Here is a 20,264-nt window from a genome sequence, read left to right on the forward strand (position 1 = left end):
AGCACACGGTATTGGGGGTAAGGTATTGATGTGGATAGAGAATTAGTTGGCAGACAGTAAGCAAAGAGTGGGAATAAACGGGACCTTTTCAGAATGGCAGGCAGTGACTAGTGGGGTACCACAAGGCTCAGTGCTGGGACCCCAGTTGTTTACAATATATATTAATATCTTAGATGAGGGAATTAAATGCAGCATCTCCAAGTTTGCGGATGACACGAAGCTGGGCGGCAGTGTTAGCTGTGAGGAGGATGCTAAGAGGATGCAAGGTGACTTGGATAGGTTAGGTGAGTGGGCAAATTCATGGCAGATGCAAATTAATGTGGATAAATGTGAAGTTATCCACTTTGGTGGCAAGAACAGGAAAACAGATTATTATCTGAATGGTGGCCGATTAGGAAAAGGGAGGTGCAACGAGACCTGGGTGTCATTGTATACCAGTCATTGAAAGTGGGCATGCAGGTACAGCAGGCGGTGAAAAAGGCAAATGGTATGCTGGCATTCATAGCAAGAGGATTCGAGTACAGGAGCAGGGAGGTACTACTGCAGTTGTACAAGGCCTTGGTGAGACCACATCTGGAGTATTGTGTGCAGTTTTGGTCCCCTAATCTGAGGAAAGACATTCTTGCCATAGAGGAAGTACAAAGAAGCTTCACCAGATTGATTCCTGAGATGGCAGGACTTTCATATGATGAAAGACTGGATCAACTAGGCTTATACTCATTGGAATTTAGAAGATTGAGGGGGGATCTTATTGAAACGTATAAAATCCTAAAGGGATTGGACAGGCTAGATGCAGGAAGATTGTTCCCGATGTTGGGGAAGTCCAGAACGAGGGGTCACAGTTTGAGGATAGAGGAGAAGCCTTTTAGGACCGAGATTAGGAAAAACTTCTTCACACAGAGAGTGGTGAATCTGTGGAATTCTCTGCCACAGGAAACAGTTGAGGCCAGTTCATTGGCTATATTTAAGAGGGAGTTAGATATGGCCCTTGTGGCTGAAGGGATCAGGGGGTATGGAGGGAAGGCTGATGCAGGGTTCTGAGTTGGATGATCAGCCATGATCATACTGAATGGCGGTGCAGGCTCGAAGGGCCGAATGGCCTACTCCTGCACCTATTTTCTATGTTCTATGTTTCTATCATCCAGATCATTGATATAGATGACAAATAACAATGGACCCAGCACTGATCCCTGTGGCACACCACTAGTCACAGGCCTCCACTCGGAGAAGCAATTCTCTACTACCACTCTTTGGCTTCTTCCATTGAGCCAATGTCTCATCCAATTTACCACCTCTCCATGTATACCTAGCGACTGAATTTTCCTAACTAACCTCCCATGCGGGACCTTGTCAAAGGCCTTACTGAAGTCCATGTAGACAATATCCACTGCCTTCCCTTCATCTACTTTCCTGGTAACCTCCTTGAAAAACTCCAATAGATTGGTCAATTTATTTTTTAAGATTTGTTGACATACTAAAATTTCTTCAAGCTCCTAATGAAATATTGCCACTGTCTTGCCTTCTTTATAACTGCAGCGATATGTTGGGACCAGGTTAGATCCTCAGAGATCTTGACACCCCAGGAACTTGAAGCTGCTCACTCTCTCCACTTCTGATCCCTCTGTGAGGATTGGTATGTGTTCCTTCGTCTTACCCTTCCTGAAGTGCACAATCAGCTCTTTCGTCTCACTACCAGGTTGTTGCCATGACGCCACTCCACTAGTTGGCATATCTCGCTCCTGTACGCCCTGTCGTCACCACCTGAGATTCTACCAACAATGGTTGTATCATCAGCAAATTTATAGATGGTACTTGAGCTGTGCCTAGCCACACAGTCATGTGTAGTAGAGCAGTGGGCTAAGCACACACCCGAGGTGCGCCAGTGTTGATTGTTAGCGAGGAGGAGATGTTGTCACCAATCTGCACAGATTGTGGTTTTCTGGTTAGGAAGTCGAGGATCCAATTGCAGAGGGAGGTACAGAGACCCAGGTTCTGTAACTTCTCAATCAGGATTGTGGGAATGATGGTATTAAATGCTGAGCTATTGTCGATGAACAGCATCCTGACATAGGTGTTTGTTTGTCTAAATGGTTTAAAGCTGTGTGTAGAGTTGTTGAGATTGCACCTGCCCTTGACCTATTGTGGTGATAGGAAAATTGCAGTGGGTCCTGGTCCTTTCTGAGGCAGGAGTTCAGTCTAATCATGACCAACCTCTCAAAGCATTTTATCACTGTAGATGTGAGTGCTAGAGGGCTATAGTCATTAAGGCAGCCCACATTATTCTTCTTTGGCACTGGTATAATTGTTGCCTCTTGAGATAAGTGGGAACTTCCGCCCATAGCAGTGAGAGGTTGAAAATGTCCTTGAATACTCCTGCCAGTTAGTTGGTGAAGGTTTTCAGAGCCTTACCAGGTACTCCATCAAAGGATCCAGGGTGATATGAGTTAGAAATGTGTAACATCGCAAGAAAAATGGGCTGAAAAAGTAATTTTGGTGAAGCCCCAGCTTATTTTGTGAGAATAGCTTCAAAACTTGTGAATGTGGTGATCCTGAATTGTTTAAAAAAGGTAATAATAAAAAAACATTCCCTTCCTTTCTCCTTCTCTTCCATTGCCCCCTGTCCTGTTACCTCTCCTCTTCTATCAGATTTCTTCCTCTCCAGCCCTTCACCTTTCCCACCCACCTGGCTTCATCCATCGCCTTCTGGCTAGCCTCCTTTCCCGCCCCCCCACCTTTTTATGCTGGCGTCTTCCCCCTTCTTTTGCAGTCCTGAAGAAGGGTCTCGGCCCAAAATGTCAACTGTTTATTCATTTCCATAGATGCTGCATGTCTAGTTAAGTTCCTTCAGCATTTGGTGAGTTGTTTTACATTTCCAGCATCTGCAGAATTGCTCATGTTTATACTAATAGGTTTTATTAATTTTGGAAATGTTCAACTCAATAAATGTGTTTAGTGAGTAGGTTAAACAACCGAACATTTTCTATACCTCTCAAAGGTGTGGAGTGTTTCAGCTGGGTATATACCCTCCTGTTCACTGCAGCATATCAATCCAAGTTGGGACCCTGACTAGATCTGAGCTGAGTCTGGTGTTTGGCAACAAGCCCTGGTAACTGGCAAGACAGAGTTATCGAAAGCAGGAGCGAGTCAAATGATCTGACCCCAGATAAAACGCTAATGTCGCCAGACTTCCCACAAAAGGGCAGCTGAGTAAAGGTTAGGGAAGTTGATCTTGGTTAAAGGAATATTACAGTTGTGCATCAGTCATGTTTACATGCCACCACCGTAAAATCACAAATATACGCATCTCACAACCAGGAAAAAAACTTGAGGCAAGCTTATATAAATGGTTTATTATGTAGCCTTTCCATTTCCAGGTGGACTCTCAGCACAGACTGTACAATCTGTGAAACATTTTCTTTGTTAGATGGTGAGAATGGTGCCCCAGGGTTGTGCAAGGAGTCTTCCCAGCTCTGAGCCTTCACCACGGCAAAGCCAGCAGGTAAGATCGAGAACCTGGGCCGCTTGATGTGTGATCAGAAGAGAGCATGGCAAACATTCTCTACAATGTTAAAGCGATTGCACAGAGTTAAAGTATTATATAAATGTGGACACTGGAACAGCAGCTCTTCTCTATGCTACAAGAAAGTCTGTGGCCACAGAATTACACGAGTCTAACCCTCACTCTGGTCCCTAAATAAACTCAGAGAGAAATGAAGAGCTGGTTTCTGAGAGATGGAAAGTTGTGCTGTGGTTTGTGATTTTTATCAATGATTTGAATAAAAACGTAACTGGATGGATTAGCAAGTTTGTAGATGGATCCAAAATTGGTGTTGTAGATAGCTTAAACAATTATTAAGGAATACAATTGGATATAGATCAATTACAAGTATGGATAAGGAAGTAGCAGATGGAGGTTAATCCGGGAAAGGGTGAGGTGTTGCACTTCGGGAGGTCAGATGAAAAGGAGAAAGTATACAGTAAATGGCCTCTGAGAAATAGAGATCTGGTCTTAATAGCATTGAGGTACAGAGGGATCTGACAATCCAGCTAAAGTTCACTGAAAATGGCTCTGCAAGTGGGTAAGGTTGCAAACAAGGCATGTGACATGCTTGTTGCCACTGGCAGTGGTTAGTAAGGAAGTTATGTTGTTGCTACATAAAACTTTTTCCAGACCACTCTTGGAGTATTGTGTGTAGTTCTGATTGCTCCATTTGAAGGAGGATGTGGAGAGGACATGGAAGCAGCTCACTAGGACGTTGCCTGGATTAGACATGCACTGTCAGGAGAGATTGGACAAAGTTTTGTTGTTCTCCCTAGGGTGTCAAAGCTGACAGGAGACATGATCAAAGTTTTTAAAATTATGAGGCATAGATTTGGCATATAGATCTTTTCTCTGGGGTAGAAATGTCAAATACCAGACGGCATGCTTTAAAAGTTGGTTGGGTGGGTGGTGGTGTTTAAAGGCGATGTGAGGGGCACATTTTTTTATGCAGAGAGTGGTAGGTGCCAGGGATAGGTTACCAAGGGTAGTAGTGGAATCCAGGAGTTTGGTTGGGTTTACGAGGCTTTAGATAGACACGTGAATCTAAAAGGAATGGAAGGTATGGATGAAACACACAGAAAAGACTGTTTGTATAAATGGGCATGAAGAACAGCACAACATTGTGTGCCGAATGGCTTGCCCTGTGCTCTACTGTTGTGTGTTCTAGGGTGGAATTATGGATTCTAGGAAACTGCAACTGAAGAGCGGTTGAGCTGAGCACCGATCAGAGTGAATGTTGGGGCAGGTTCAGAGTGTCAGAGCTAACTCCTGCTCCCTCTGTCATCTCAGCCCTGATCTTGCTTTATCATTGCTGCTTGATGCACTGGGTAACCTGAGGCGCACAGGCCTCAACAATGATGTCCGTTGGATTTGTTAGCTAGCTGGATCCAAAAGAAGACATGAATCAGAATTATCCACAGGATCCAGGAACCCCATTTTCCCTGCTCAGCTGTCAAAACAATGAGGTGATGTTTCTCTTACAGTCACAGCATTGGGGTGATAGGGCAGTGACCCATACGGACATTCAGCATCAGTGTGATGGGTAGGGGGAGGGTTCTCATTGAAAATTATTCAATATTGAAAAGTCGCGATAGAGTGGATGTGGAGAGGATGTTTCCTATATTGGAGGAGCCTAGGACCAGAGGGCACAGCTACAGAAGAGAGGGACATACATTTAGAACAGAGATGAGGAGGAATTTCTTTAGCCAGAGAGTAGTGAATGTGCAGAATTCATTGCCACAGGCGACTGTGAAGGCCATGTCAATAGGTATATTTAAAGAGGAGCTTGATAGCTCCTTGATTAATCAGAGCATCAAAAATGGGGGAAAGGCAAGAGAATGAGGTTGAGAGGAATAATAAATCAGCCATGATGGAATGGTGGAGCAGACTTAACGGGCCAAAATGCCCAATTTTTTCCCTATGTTTTAAGGAATGTTGAAGGCTAATATCTGTGTTATTCACAGGTGTGAGTGGCCAGAGCAGGAAAGACAGAGATTTAGCAATGCTTTTCCTGTCACTTTTCTTGTTTGACATTAGATGGTTCCCCTGCTCTTCCAGACTGCAAAGCACTGATGTTCTCACACACATTTCTTAGTTAAGTGTTTGGTATATAATGTGCTTCATAATAAAAATATTAAATCTTTGACTGACATACAATAATAGCTGCTTTTTAAACACATTTCTGTCTTTGAGTCACTGAGACAGTACCTGCTTTCACAGTTCAATGGCTTCTGGATTAAAGCAACTCCATGCTAAACAACTGCCGCAGGATTAACCAGACTTCAGTGCAAGTGCCGATCTGCATGTGTGGGCCTCTGAACATGATAGTACTTGCGATCCAAACTTCAATTCATGTATTGGAAAGTTAGATATTTCTGCCCATAGTGTTCCTACTGGCCAGTTCTTTATGAAGAATCTTACAGGGTTCAGATCGAGGTGCTGCTGCATTTCTCCACTTGTATTCCATGTTTTCTTCCCTTCCTTTGTCACTTTCCCCACGTGATGCACTTCTGCATTTGTCCAGGGCTTATTTGGGAACGATCCATATAAAGGTCAACTCCTGCACATATTCATGTCAATGTCGCCGTGCCTTTCGTATACGGCGTGCTGGCAGGAACTCCCATCCTGTTTAGAGTTGTTGTCTGCCCGACACAGAATGTGTTTGAAAATAGTTTTGCGGAAGGTGTTACGGAATTCCTGAATCTTGTATGCATAGATGATGGGATTGCCAACAGAGTTGGCATGAGATAGAATGACAGCGGCGTCCATGAGGCCAGGACCTTCGGATCCGAAATATCGTGGGTGGAGGTAATGAATGCAATTGATGATGTGAAGTGGAAGCCAACAGAAGGCAAAGAAACCAACAATGATGGACAGCGATTTTGCAACTCGGACTTGGTTCTGTAGAAATGTCCGGGATGTGCTGGAATTCACAGAGTTCAGTTCTATCTTGTGCAATTGCTTTCTGGCCACGGTAAAGATTTTTATGTAAATTCCCAACATAATAAGCAGGGGAGTTAAAACACAGCCCAGGAAGTTGAAGTAAATCATGTATTTCATGTCAACCACATTGAGAAAGAGGCATTCCCTTGTATTGTTCTGGGAAGAGGAATCATTGCCCAGTTGGGAGGTGCAGGGGGCCATGCATTCCAACTTCACTTGGCGTTTCAGGTTCCAACCAAAGAATGGAGTCAGGCCGATCAAAAAGGACAGGATCCAGAAGATTGCTATAATCAGCCTGGCCCTCCTCCCAGTTATCAGCCCACTGTATCTGTGAAAAGGGAAACAATACAAAGTCAGGAAAACAGTTGAACTATCCATTGTATCCTGGCAATTCCTGCTGTTTGTCATTGGGAATTATAACATATTTTCCCAAGGTTGTGTTCTTTTTACATTTCCTGTGACTGTAGCAAAGTGGGTCTGGAAGAGAGACTGAGATCCAATCCCCAGTAGGGGTCCATTGTAAAACCCCAAATCCCTTAAAATAATGGACAAATAGAACTGACTAAATCTCAATTCATATTTGAAAAATATTTTTGCCGTTCAAAGGATTTCCTAAAACATTCAGCAGCAACGTGGAGATGACTTGAGGGAGAGGAGGGACTGCAGATTGTGGAATCTGGTACCACAAACAACGTGCTGGATGGAATGTTCCTCCGTCACATAATGATAGCCATGCACTCTCAATGGCATTACTTGTTCTCAACCAAGGTCTGTGTTCCTTGGGCTATCAAATCAAAATTCTGCATCCACTCGTCTGAAGAAGGGATGACCTGTGAATTTCATGCCAGCATTTAGAAACTGATGATATTCCAATGAAGTATCGACACCAGAATAAGAGGTATGGTTCCCAGATCCTCACCTATCACATAGTCAAAGACCCCTCTTCTCCCCTTCCCAGTGGGGCAGAAAGTACAAAACCCTGAAAGCACATACCAGCAGTCTCTACTCCATTGTTATAAGACTATTGAGTAGTTCTCTAGCACAATAAAATGGAGTCTGATGATCTTAAACCTTATCATTTACCTGCTCTCCTGTTTCTCTGTAACTGTTGCACTTTATTCTGCATTATTGGTTTTACTTTGTACTACCTCTATGTACTATAGTAATGAATTAATCTGTATGAACAGTATGCAAGACAAGCTTTTCACTTTACCTCAACCTGAAACATCGACTATCCATTTCCCTCCACAGATACTGACTTCTCTATCAGTTCCTTTGGCCCTTAATTCTTAAATCTTTCAAAAAAAATTAACCTACTTCCTCTTTACATACCACAATCTTATACAGATCATCTCTGCTCCAAAACTGACCCCATAGGTTCCTGATCCCCTACATCAACTTTTCAACCACACATTCATTTCCCATTTCCTCCTCTTCTAACCCTCACTAGCACGTGGCACTGGATGTAATCCAGAATTGTACAATGTCCTAACTTGTGTACGCCACAGCCCTGAACCCAGCAGCTCTCCTTGCCCTGCCACTGTCAATGAACCCTGCCCAAGGATCGCCAGAGATCGCTCTTGATTCTTCTAGTATTTGCACAACTTTATGTCTTTTACACATTGGTTGTTTGTCTGTCTGTGCAGATTTCCATTGATTCTATTGTGTTGCTTTGTATTTAGTGTGAATACCTGCAAGAAATGTAATCTCAGGACTGTATATGGTGACATATGTGCCCCTAAGGTAGTCTCACATAGAGTTTAACATTGACTGGCAATTCCTGTGATGCTGCTGGTACCAAACTACTGATCTCTGCCATTCATAGAAACATAGAAACATAGAAAATGTTTCTTTGGGTTCATCAGATGCTGGAGAGGGAGAGTTCACTACATGGGCAGCAGCTCGCTCTCCATATTGTACTGCCCTAGCTTGCATAGAACGCAACATCTCTGGTCAACCCTGACCAACAGAAGCCTCAATCTCAATATGTACCTTGTTAATAAATTTACTTTGGACTTTTTCAATTGGAGAGTTGAACAGGCTCGGTTTCTGGAGTGGTGTCCCCACTGAAACTCACAAAGTTCCTTTACGATTCAGACTAGATGCAGGGAGGATCCCTTGCCTGATAAGTTTAGAACCAGGGTTTACAGAGTGAGGGTGAACTGCTTACAACAGATGGACACTTTCTTTGTACAGAAGGTGGTGAAAATTCAGAATTCTCAACCCCAGAGGCTGACCGAAAACAAAGTAAGAATTTTAAACAAAGGTTGGGGGAAAATAATCCACGGCTGGGGGGAAAATAATCCACGGCTGGGGGGACAATGATCCACGGCTGGGAGGACAATAATCCACGGCTGGGAGGACAATAATCCATGGCTGGGAGGAAAATAATCCACGGCTGGGGGAAATAATCCACGGCTGGGAGGACACTGCAGGGAGGTGGAGTTTGAGGTCGAGATTCGGGCAGCATCCTTTTGAATCAGGTTGGTGGTGCAAATGACATCTTGTGTTCTCCAGAAACATTGGCATCCCCGAGGGCACTGATGTGAATGTGGTGACACTCCATTTTGTACTGAAGATTTTTTGGAGAAAATGCAAATAATGTAGTTTTCTCTCAGCTGCCAAGTTCCAACAGGTAGGGTCATCAGGTTCTCACTGGTGTGGAAATGGATCTAGTGCTGTCTGCCAAACCATAGATGCCATCTCAGTTGCTCCCTGGAGAAGCTGCCAGACTAACATCTTCTACACTTTCTATTTCTTTGGGTCGGATTGACCATTTGAAGCTGATGGTTAACTTTTATCTTAGCCCCAGGCTGCTATAAGCTTCAGAGCAATGGTTATGAACTGTCTATAGGTCTTACTATGGGTTCAAGATTACAACAGTGATCCACACACTGAGCTCACAGAGTCATACAGACTGTTCAGCTCAACCAGTCCGTACTGACCAAGGTCCCATCCAAGTTAATCCAGTCTGTCTCTGTTTGACCCATATCCATAGAGTCTTAGAAAACTTTAGCACAGAAAGAGGCTCTTTGGCCCTTCCAGTGTGTGCCAGACCATTTGAACTGCCTCTAGTCCCATCGACCGGCAAACAGACCATATCCCTCCCATCCGTGTACCTATCCAAACTTCTCTTGAACATTGAAGTTATATCCTCCACTTGCAGCTTGTTTCACGCTCCGACCATTCTCTGAGTGAAGAAGTTTCCCCTCGTGTTGACCCTTAACCCACGACCTTTACTTTCACCAGACCTCAGTGGGGAAAAAACACGCTTACATTTACCCTGTCTATATGAAACATGCTGTCGGGTTTCACTGCTGTGTAACATGCCATAAGGTTTCACTGATAATGTAATGGTTTCTCTGTAGCAGCAATGTTTGGGTTATGACTAGAGATAACAGGGTTTGTTCCTTCTTGTGAGTCTGGAAGAGAGATTTTCGCGGTCTTTTGCCGGGGGAAGATGAGGAGAGAAGATGCGAATGGAGGGAGTTGGTAGACCGCCAGATGGGGTGGACTCAGAGCGAGGGTTCGAAGGGCAGCGACGATCGGACGAGATCGATGGTGGATACATGGCTTATCATTGAGCTCCAACATTGCACAATGGACTGTTTCATGAGAATGGGCCTGTTTTCTTTTTTCTCATTTTCTTTACTAACCATATAGTCAAAGTAAGAATTATAAAGCTTAATCATTTAATTGCATATTGTGTACTGTTTGTTATTTTGGGGTACTGATTTGTAACGGGACACATCGCGCAGCATCCACCCAAATGAGATTTCTTAAGTTTGGCTGCGCCGGGGGCTATCACCCCCTATATTAAGCCACTAGCCGAAGCGAGAGTTCCATATATATCATAATTTATCAAATCTTCCCTCAATCCTTCTACATTCTAGGGAATAAAGTTCTAACTTATTCAATCACCTATGTCGGGTCCTGCAGTCCCAGCGATATCCTTGTAAATTTTCTCTGTACTCCTTCAATCTTATTTACATCTTTCCTGTATGTAGGTGACCAAACCTGTACAAAATACTCCAAATTAGACCTCACCAACATTTTGTACAACTTGAACATGTGCTCCTGGGGTGGCTTTCTGTGTATGGGTGAGACCCGATGCAGATTAGGAAACCGCTTTGACGAGCGTCTATGCTCTGTCCGCTAGAACAAGTGGGATCTCCCAGTGGCTGTTCATTTTAATTCCACTTCCCACTCCAATTCCAATATGTCCATCCATGGTCTCCTCCACTGTTGTGATAAGGCCACACTTAGATTGGAGGAACAACATCTTGTATTCTGTTTGGGTAGCCACCAACCTGGTGGCATGAACATCGATTTCTCAAACTTCCAGATCATCGATATAGATGGCAAAAAAACAACTGACTCAGCACAAATCCCTGTGACACACCACTAGTCACTGGCCTCCAGTCAGAGGCAGCCGTCTACTTCTCCCACAAAGCCAATATCTAATCCAATTTACTACCTCAGCTTGAATGCCAAGTGTCTGAACTCATTAAACTTATGGTACTATGTAATTCACATTCTATTGCTCCAGGTCTCTTAGGAAGAGTGACAAATACTGATTTTTTTTTCCATCCAGTCTCATAAATGTCATTGATTAAATCAGTAAGTTTTTCAATTCCATAATCTTCAAGGGCGATAATTTGTTCTATTACTAATTCATCAGGACCTGCTGCCTTTCCTTTCTTCATCTTATTTATTGCATTATGAACTTCAGATTTTAAAATACTTGGACCTTCAATGTTCTTCTTAATTTCTAGTTTTTCGCCTTGATCGTCTTCAAACAATTCCTGAATATACTCAGTCCATCTGTTCATAATCTCATCTTTTTTCACGATAATGGTACCATCCTTTGCCTTCAAACATCCACCTGAAGAACAGAGGAGCTTTTTACCAGTGATTTTCTTGATTTGTTGGTGTAACCTTTTTGGATCAGTAATAGGGATTCTTTCTATTTGCTCACATTCCTGGTTTAACCATTCTTCTTTGGCTTTTTGACATAAGCTTTTAACTTTTTTATCTAAGGACTTGTATTCCATAGGACTTGCTTTGTTCCATTAGATTTTTGATTTCGTCTGTCATCCATTTATTCTTTGTGCTTTTTTTCTTTTTTAGGAATCACTGACTTTGCTGATTCTACCAAGGCATCCTTCAGAGAGTTAAACTTCATTTCTACACGATTGCTATCATCTTCAACAGATTCTATTTCTAGACTTAATTTTCTATAATCCCTCTAAATCGTTCCATGGACCTATCTAAGTACTTATTAAATATTGTTAATGTACCTGTCTCAATTGCTTCCATTGGCAGCTTGTTCCATTTGCAGACCAGCTTCTGGGTGAAAATTTTGCTGTCAAATCCTACTCTCGTCAGCTTAAACCTACGCCCTCTGGAACCTTCCTTTTCCAACAGGCTGTGTGTGTTCACCCTGTCTGCACCTCTCTTCATTTTAAATGTAGGCAGGTGGGTGGCAGCTACTAACACCAGGAGCTTCTCTTTGCATCTGTGTCCTCTTTCAATTGTTTTAGACATTTTTTTTTACAGTTTTAGTTTAACAACAGAGAAATTTAAGTGGTCTCCAGTGAGACCCTGGACATTGTATAGAACAGTACAACACAGGAACAGGCCCTTCAGCCCACAATGTTGTGCTAAACCACATAAATTAATAATCAAATGGGCAACTAAACTAATCTCTTCTGCCTACACAATGTCCAAATCCTTCTATTTCCCTCACATTCATGGGCCTATCTAAATGTCTCTTCAAAGTCCCTGAAGGATCTGGTTCTACCACCACCTGCAACACATTCCAGGCACCGACCACTCTCTATGTAAAGAAAGAAAAACTTGCCCCTCACATCTCCTTTGAAATTAACCCCTCCCACTTTAAAAGCATGCCCTCTGGTATTAGACATTTTGACCCTGGGAAAAAGATACTGTCTGTCTACTCTTTCTATGCCTCTCATAATCTTATAAACCTCTATTAGATCTCCCGTCAGCCTCCACTGCTCCAGAGAAAGCAACCCAAATTTGCCCAACCTTTCATTATAGCACATCGTCTAATCCAGGCAGCATCCTGATTAACCTCTTCTGTGCCCTCTCCAGAGCCTCTGCTTCCTGAGGAGATTGAGGTCCCTTGGGGTATGCAGGTCTTTCCTTCACATGTTCTACCAGTCTGTTGGCGCCAGTACAATCTTCTACGTAGTGGTGTACTGGGGCAGTGGCATCAACATGGGTGATGCCAACAGGCTCCATAAACTAATTAGAAAGGCTGGCTCTGTTATAGGAGTCAAACTGGACACACTGGATGCTGTGGTAGAACAAAGGACCCTATGGAAAATGCTGACAGTTTTGGAGAATGTTTCTCACCCTCTACATACCACCTTGACTGAATAGAGGAGCATTTTTAGTAATAGACTCAGACAACTGCACTGCATCAAAGAGCACTGCATGAGGTCATTCTTACCCTCGGCCATTAGGCTCTGTAATGAGTCAACCTGCAGCCGGGGAAATGATGACTCCCTCCTGTTAGACTGTTTGAGAACTTCTTTTTTCATTCTTTCTTACTTCTCTTCTAATATTAGTGTATCCGTGCACTTCCCACCATTCCAAATGTTCACAGAGACAGGCATGTAAAAAGGGCCTGAGCCACCCCAACCACAAACTGTTCCAGCTGCTGCCTTCCGGGAAATGGTACCGCAGCATCAAAACCAGGACAAACAGGCTCCGGGACAGCTCCTTCCACCAGGCCATCAGACTGATTCATTCACCTGATACAACTATACTATATTGACCGTCCCGTTCTACATACTATTTATTACAAATTACTATAAACTGCACATTGCACATTTAGATGGAGATGTAATGTAAAGATTTTTACTCCCCATGCATGTGAAGGATGTAAGTAATTAAGTCAATTTAATTCAGTAATGCTACTGTGACACTGTAGTTTCTTTTGGGATCAATAAAGTATCAATCTATAATGAGACAACCGGAATATTATGCAATACTCCAGATGTGGCCTAACTGCCAACTTCCCCAATATTGATTGGCATCTCCCTAGAGCGAGGGGTTTAGATGGGGTGGCTTTTGTTAGGTGTGTTCAGGAAGGTTTCTTGATACAATATGTAGATAAGCCCTCAAGAGGAGAGGCTGAACTTGATCTGGTATTGGGAAATGAACCTGGTCAAGTGTCAGATCTCTCAGTGGGAGAGCATTTTGGAGATAGTGATCACAATTCTATCTCCTTTACCATAGCACTGGAGAGGGATAGGAACAGACAAGTTAGGAAAGCATTTAATTGGAGTAATGGGAAATATGGAGCTATCAGGCAGGAACTTGGAAGCATAAATTGGGAACAGATGTTCTCAGGGAAATGCATGGCAGAAATGTGGCAAATGTTCAAGGGATATTTACATGGTGTTCTGCATAGGTACATTCCAAAGAGACAAGGAAAGGATGGTAGGGTACAGGAACCATGGTGGACAAAGGCTGTTGAAAATCTAGTCAAGAAGAAAAGAAGAGCTTATGAAAGGTTCAAAAAACTAGGTAATGATAGAGATCTAGAAGATTATAAGGCTAGCAGGAAGGAGCTTAAGAATGAGATTAAGAGAGGCAGAAGGGGCCATGAGAAGGTCTTGGCGGACAGGATTAAGGAAAACGCCAGGCATTCTACAAGTATGTGAAGAGCAAGAGGATAAGACATGAGAGAATAGGACCAATCAAGTGTGACAGTGGAAAAGTGTGTATGGAACCGGAGGGGATAGGGGAGGTATTCAATGAATACTTTGCTTCAGTATTCACTACAGAAAAGGACCTTGGCAATTGTAGATATGACTTACATCAGACTGAAGAACTTGAGCATATAAACATTAAGAAAGAGGATGTGCTGGAGCTTTTGGAAAGCATCAAGCTGGATGAGTCAGCGGGACCGGATGAGATTACCCCAGGCTACTGTGGGAGGTGAGGGAGGAGATTGCTGAGCCTCTGGCAATGACCTTTGCATCATCAGTGGGGATGGGAGAGGTTCCAGAGGATTGGAGGGTTGCAGATGTTGTTCCCTTATTCAAGAAAGAGAGTAAAGATTGCACAGGAAATAAAACACCAGTGAGTCTTACTTCAGTGGTTGGTAAAATGGAGAAGATCCTGAGCGGCAGGATTTATGAACATTTGGAGAGGAATAAAATGATTAGGAATAGTCAGCATGGCTTTGTCAAAGGCAGGTCGTGCCTTACGAGCCTGATTGAATTTTTTGAGGATGTGACTAAACACATTGATGAAGGTAGAGCAGTAGATGTGGTGTATATGGATTTCTGCAAGGCACTTGATAAGGTACCCCATGCAAGGCTTATTGAGAAAGTAAGGAGGCATGGGATCCAAGGGGACATTGCTTTGTAGATCCAGAACTGGCTTGCCCATAGAAGGCAAAGAGTGGTTGTAGACGGGTCATATTCTGCATGGAGGTCGGTCACCAGTGGTGTGCCTCAGGGATCTGTTCTGGGACCCTTACTCTTTGTGACTTTTATAAATGACCTGGAAGAGGAAGTGGAAGTGGAGGGATGAGTTAGTAAGTTTGCTGATGACACAAAGCTTGGGGGTGTTGTGGATAGTGCAGAAGGCTGTCAGAGATTACAGCGCAACATTGATAGTATGCAAAACTGGGCTGAAAAGTGGCAGATGGAGTTCAACCCAGTTAAGTGTGAAGTGGTTCATTTTGGTAGGTCAAATGTGATGGCAGAATATATCATTAATGATAAGACCCTTGGCAGTGTGGAGGATCAGAGGGGCCTTGGGATCCATGTCCAAAGGACACCCAAAGCTGCTGTGCAAGTTGACGGTGTGGTGCATTGGCCTTCATTAACCATAGAACTGAGTTCAAGAACCGAGAGGTAATGTTAAAACTGTATAGGATCCTGGTCAGACCCCACTTGGAGTACTGTGCTCACTACAGGAAGGATGCGGAAACTATACAAAGGGTGCAGAGGAGATTTACAAGGATGTTACCTGGGTTGGGGAGCATGCCGTATGAGAATAGGTTGAGTGAATTTGGCCTTTTCTCCTTGGAGTGACTGAGGATAGAGACATACAAGATGATGAGAGGCATTGATCATGTGGATAGTCAGAGGCTTTTTCCCCAGGGATGAAATGGCTAACATGAGATGGCACAGTTTTGAGATGCTTGGAAGTAGGTACAGAGGAGATGTCAGGGCTAAGTTTTTTATGCAGAGAGTGGTGAGTGTGTGGAATGGGCTGCCACTCACCGTGCTGGAGGCGGATACGATAGGGTCTTTTAAGAGGTTCCTGGATAGGTACATGGAGCCTAGAAAAATAGGCTATGGGAAACCCTAGGTAATTTCTAAAGTATGTACGTGTTTGGCACAGCATTGTGGGCCAAAGGGCCTGTATTGTGCTCCCCTAATCTGAGGAAAGACATCCTTGCCATAGAGGGAGTACAAAGAAGGTTCACCAGATTGATTCCTGGGATGGCAGGACTTTCATATGATGTAAGACTGGATCGACTAGGCTTATACTTGTTGGAATTTAGAAGATTGAGGGGGGATCTTATTGAAACGTATAAAATCCTAAAGGGATTGGACAGGCTAGATGCAGGAAGATTGTTCCCGATGTTGGGGAAGTCCAGAACGAGGGGTCACAGTTTGAGGATAAAGGGGAAGCCTTTTAGGACCGAGATTAGGAAAAACTTCTTCACACAGAGAGTGGTGAGTCTGTGGAATTCTCTGCCACAGGAAACAGTTGAGGCCAGTTCATTGGCTATATTTAAGAGGGAGTTAGATATGGCCCTTGTGGCTAAAGGGATCAGAGGGTATGGAGGGAAGGCTGGTACAGGGTTCTGAGATGGATGATCAGCCATGATCATACTGAATGGCGGTGCAGGCTCAAAGGGCCGAATGGCCTACTCCTACACCTATTTTCTATGTTTCTATGCAGGGTTTCTATGTTACTAGAGTTTTATAAAGCTGCAACATAACTTCCTGACTTTTGAACTCAATGCCTCAACTAATCAAGGCAAGCATGTCATGTGCCTTTTTACCCACCCAAGCAACCTGTACAGCCACTTTCGCAGACTATGAACTTGCACCCCAAGATCCCTCTGCTGAGCAGCACTGTCAAGGATTCTGCCTTTAACAGTTCATTGTTCCCTTACATTTGACCACCTAAGATGCAACATTTGGCTGGGCTAAACTCCATCTGCCATTTCTCTGCCCTGAATTATAAGTGATCTATATCAATGCGGCATTCTTTACCAGTGATCTACGCTATCCATAACAACACCAATCTTCATATCATCTGCAAACCTTGAACCAACTCATCTGCTTTTTCCTCCAGATCATTTATATACATCATGAACAATAGAGGTCACAGTACAGATCCCCGGGGATTACCATTAATCACAGATCTCCAGCTAGAGTGTGCCTTTGACCACTCCCCTCTGTCTTCTATGGGCAAGCCATTTCTGAATCCAAATGACCAATTCATCTTTGATCCCATGCATCTTAATCTTCTGGATGTCGCCCTTGAGAGACCTTGTCAAATACCTTACTAAAATCCATGTAGACAACATCCACAGCTGTACGTTCTTTGATCACCCACATCACCCCATCAAGAAACTCAATTATGTTAATAAAATATGACTTGCCCTATACAAAGCCATGCTAGCTCTCCAAAATTAGGTCATGGTTTTCCAAATTCTCTCCAGTAACTTCCCTGCTACTGTTGTGAGACTCAGTACTGTAAGTTTCCAGGATTATCTTTGGTTCCCATCCTGAATGATGTGGAACAATATTATGAACCCACCTGTCCTCCATGACCTCACCTGTGGCTAGAGAGGACACCAAGATATACTGGTCAAGGCCCCAGTAATCTCTTCATTTACCCCTCTCAACAACTTGGGGTATATCCCATCAGGTCCAGGGGACATGACCACTTTAATGCTCTTTAAGAGACCCAATATTACTCCTTTACTTATAAGTGCCTTATCATATTAATACTCCCAGCACTGATCTCTCTGTCCTCTATGCTCTTCTGCTTAGTAAATACTGATGTGAAGTACTCATTAAGGACCTTACCCACATCCTTCACATGGAAGCAAATGTTCCCCCTTTATCTTTGAGTGATCTTACCCTCTCCCTAGTCATCCTCTTGCTCCTCTTGTATATATGCCTTGGGATTCTCTTTAACCCTTCTAGCCAAGGACATTTCGTGGCCCCTCCTGCCTTTCCTAATTCCCTTCTTGAGTTCCTTTCTGACCTCTTTATGATCCTCCAGGGATTTAATTCTAGCTTCTTGAGCTTTACACACTTCTCCTTTTCTTTCTTGACTAAATTCATCACCTCCCTCAACATCCAAGATTCTCTTACCTTGCCATCCTTGTCCTTCCTTCTGACTGGAACATACCTGCCCTGAATATGTCCCTAGTTCCTGCCTAATGCTCTTGTAATTTGCCCTGCTCCGATTTAATACCCTCCCACAAGGTCAAGGTCCTTATCTATAGCTACCTTCAAACTTAAGAAGCTGTGGTCACTGGTCACTAACTGCTCACCCACTGAAACTTTAGTCATCTGGCCAGGCTCGTTACCCAAAACCAGATCCAGTACAGCCCTCCTGGATGCTTTCTCTCAGGGACACCAGGGCATGGAGAAATTCCCAGAAGGCAGACAGGTGTTTAGGAGAAAAGGCAGGAGAATAGTTTGAAGAAAACCCAACCATGATCAATGGGCTGAATGACCTAATTCTGCTCCTATATCTTACGACCTAACATAACTTTGACTTTTGAACTCTCTGTACCTGTCTTCCTTGGTCCCCCTGTTCTACAACACTCTCCAGGGCCAATTGTGCATTGTGAAAATTCTACCTTCGTTTGCCTTCCCAAAGTGTAACATCTTACACTTATCTAAATTAAACTTCATTTGCCATTCCATGGCCCATTTACGCAGCTGTGTAAATCCTGATAATCATCTTCACTGTCAATCACACCACTGATTTTAATGACAACTGCAAGCTTACTAACAGTGCCTTGTACATTTTCATCCAAACCATTGACAGAGATAACAAATAACAATAGGCTGAGCATTGACCCCTGAGACACACCACTAATCACGGGAAACAGCCCTTCACTCTCTGCTTCTCACCATCAACTCAATTGTGTGTCCAATTAGTCAGCTCTTCCTAGGTCCCATATCAGAGACACACAAGAAAAACAGGGCATGCTGAAGGATTTCCGTTTCCCAAATATTACCAGGGATGTCATAGCATAAATGATAGAAAAATAGAGAGCTATGTGAGGTAAAAGAGTTAGATTGATCTTAGAGCAGGTTAAAAGGACCTGTATTATTCCATGTTCAGTAGGTAACATAGAAACAAAGAAAACCTACAGCACGATACAGGCCCTTCAGCCCACAAAGTTGTGCCGAACATGTCCCTACCTTAGAAATTACTAGGCTTACCCAGAGCCCTCTATTTTTCCAAGCTCCATGTACCTATCGTATCCGCCTCCACCACCATCGCTGGCAGCCCATTCCACACACTCACCACTCTCTGAGTAAAAAACTTACTCCTGACATCTCTGTACCTGCTCCCCAGCACCTTAAACCTGTGTCCTCTTGTGGCAGCCATTTCAGCCCTGGGAAAAAGCCTCTGACTATGCACACAATCAATGCCTCTTATCATCTTTTACACGTGTATCAGGTCACCTCTCATCCTCTGTCACTCCAAGGAGAAAAGGCTGAGTTCAGATACCGGAGGGAGCAATATTTTTGAGGTGTCTAGTGAGCTTTTGATGCACTAAGTAGTTTGACCAAAGAGGGAGAGGGCATTACTGAATCTTGAAGAATATAACTAAACAATTAGGAGGGTCGGTGGAGGATCAAATTGAAGATATTGCCCACAACTCCATATATTTTCGTAGTCATGGACAAAGATTTTAAATTGGGGAAGGCCAATTTAATTAACGTAATGCAAGACCTATTGGAGGTAGCTTTGGATCAACTACTGGCAGGTAAGTCCACATCTGCTTCGTGGGAAACATTCATAGTGAAAGGATAGAAAGAGCAAGTGTTCCAAGGCCAGCAGATTTCAGAGCCACCAACCACACTGTAGGAGACTGGATAAAGAGGCAAAAGGAAGTGTATGACAGGGGCAGGGAACTGATGACGAGTGTAGGGAGATGCTTGGATTAGAGAGCATATCTTATGAGGATGGGTTGAGTGGGCTAGGGCTTCTCACTTTGGAGAGAAGGAAGATGAGAGGTGACTTGTTGGAGGTGGACAAGATGATAAGAGGCATAGACAGAGTGGATAGAGAAATTTTTCAGAACAGAAGTAGCTAATACAGGCAGACATAGTTTTAAGGTGTTTGAAGGAAAGAATACGGTAGGAGAGATATCACAGGTAGGTTTTATTTATAAAGAGAGTGGTGGGTATGTGGAATGCACTGCCAGGGTGGTGGTGGAGGCAAATACATTTGGGCCACTAAAGAGACTCTTAGATAGGTAGATGGATGAAAGAAAAATGGAGATCTATGTGGGAGAGTAGGGTTGGACTGATCTTAGAGATGGTTAAAGAGTTGGCACAACAACATGGGCTGAAACGCCTGTACTGTTCTATGTTCTATAAAGGAGAAGAGGAAGGCAAAAAAGGTCACAACAAATCACTGACAGAGATGATCAGGATAAATCCAAAGGTATCTACAGGTATTTTAAGTGAAGGAGTAGGACCCAATTGGGACAAGAGGAGCAATCTGTTTATGAAAG

The 20,264-nt window shown here is 43.4% G+C and overlaps 1 protein-coding gene across 2 annotated transcripts in view; it reads right to left on the reverse strand.

Moving 5' to 3' along the window:
- Nucleotides 1-3,338: 3,338 nt before the first annotated feature.
- adora2b (adenosine A2b receptor) overlaps nucleotides 3,339-20,264 on the reverse strand; it is a 34,727-nt gene continuing 17,801 nt past the window's right edge. The window contains exon 2 of one of the 2 annotated variants that reach the window (XM_072242781.1): nucleotides 3,339-6,806. In XM_072242781.1, coding sequence (XP_072098882.1) covers nucleotides 6,095-6,806 — 712 coding nt within the window. In that variant the 3' untranslated portion in view covers nucleotides 3,339-6,094. Of the gene's footprint in view, nucleotides 6,813-20,264 lie in introns of both variants that reach the window. The other variant, XM_072242780.1, reaches the window with a different exon arrangement.

This window comes from Mobula birostris, chromosome 25, assembly GCF_030028105.1.
Source record: "Mobula birostris isolate sMobBir1 chromosome 25, sMobBir1.hap1, whole genome shotgun sequence".
In the NCBI taxonomy this organism is placed as follows: domain Eukaryota; kingdom Metazoa; phylum Chordata; class Chondrichthyes; order Myliobatiformes; family Myliobatidae; genus Mobula; species Mobula birostris.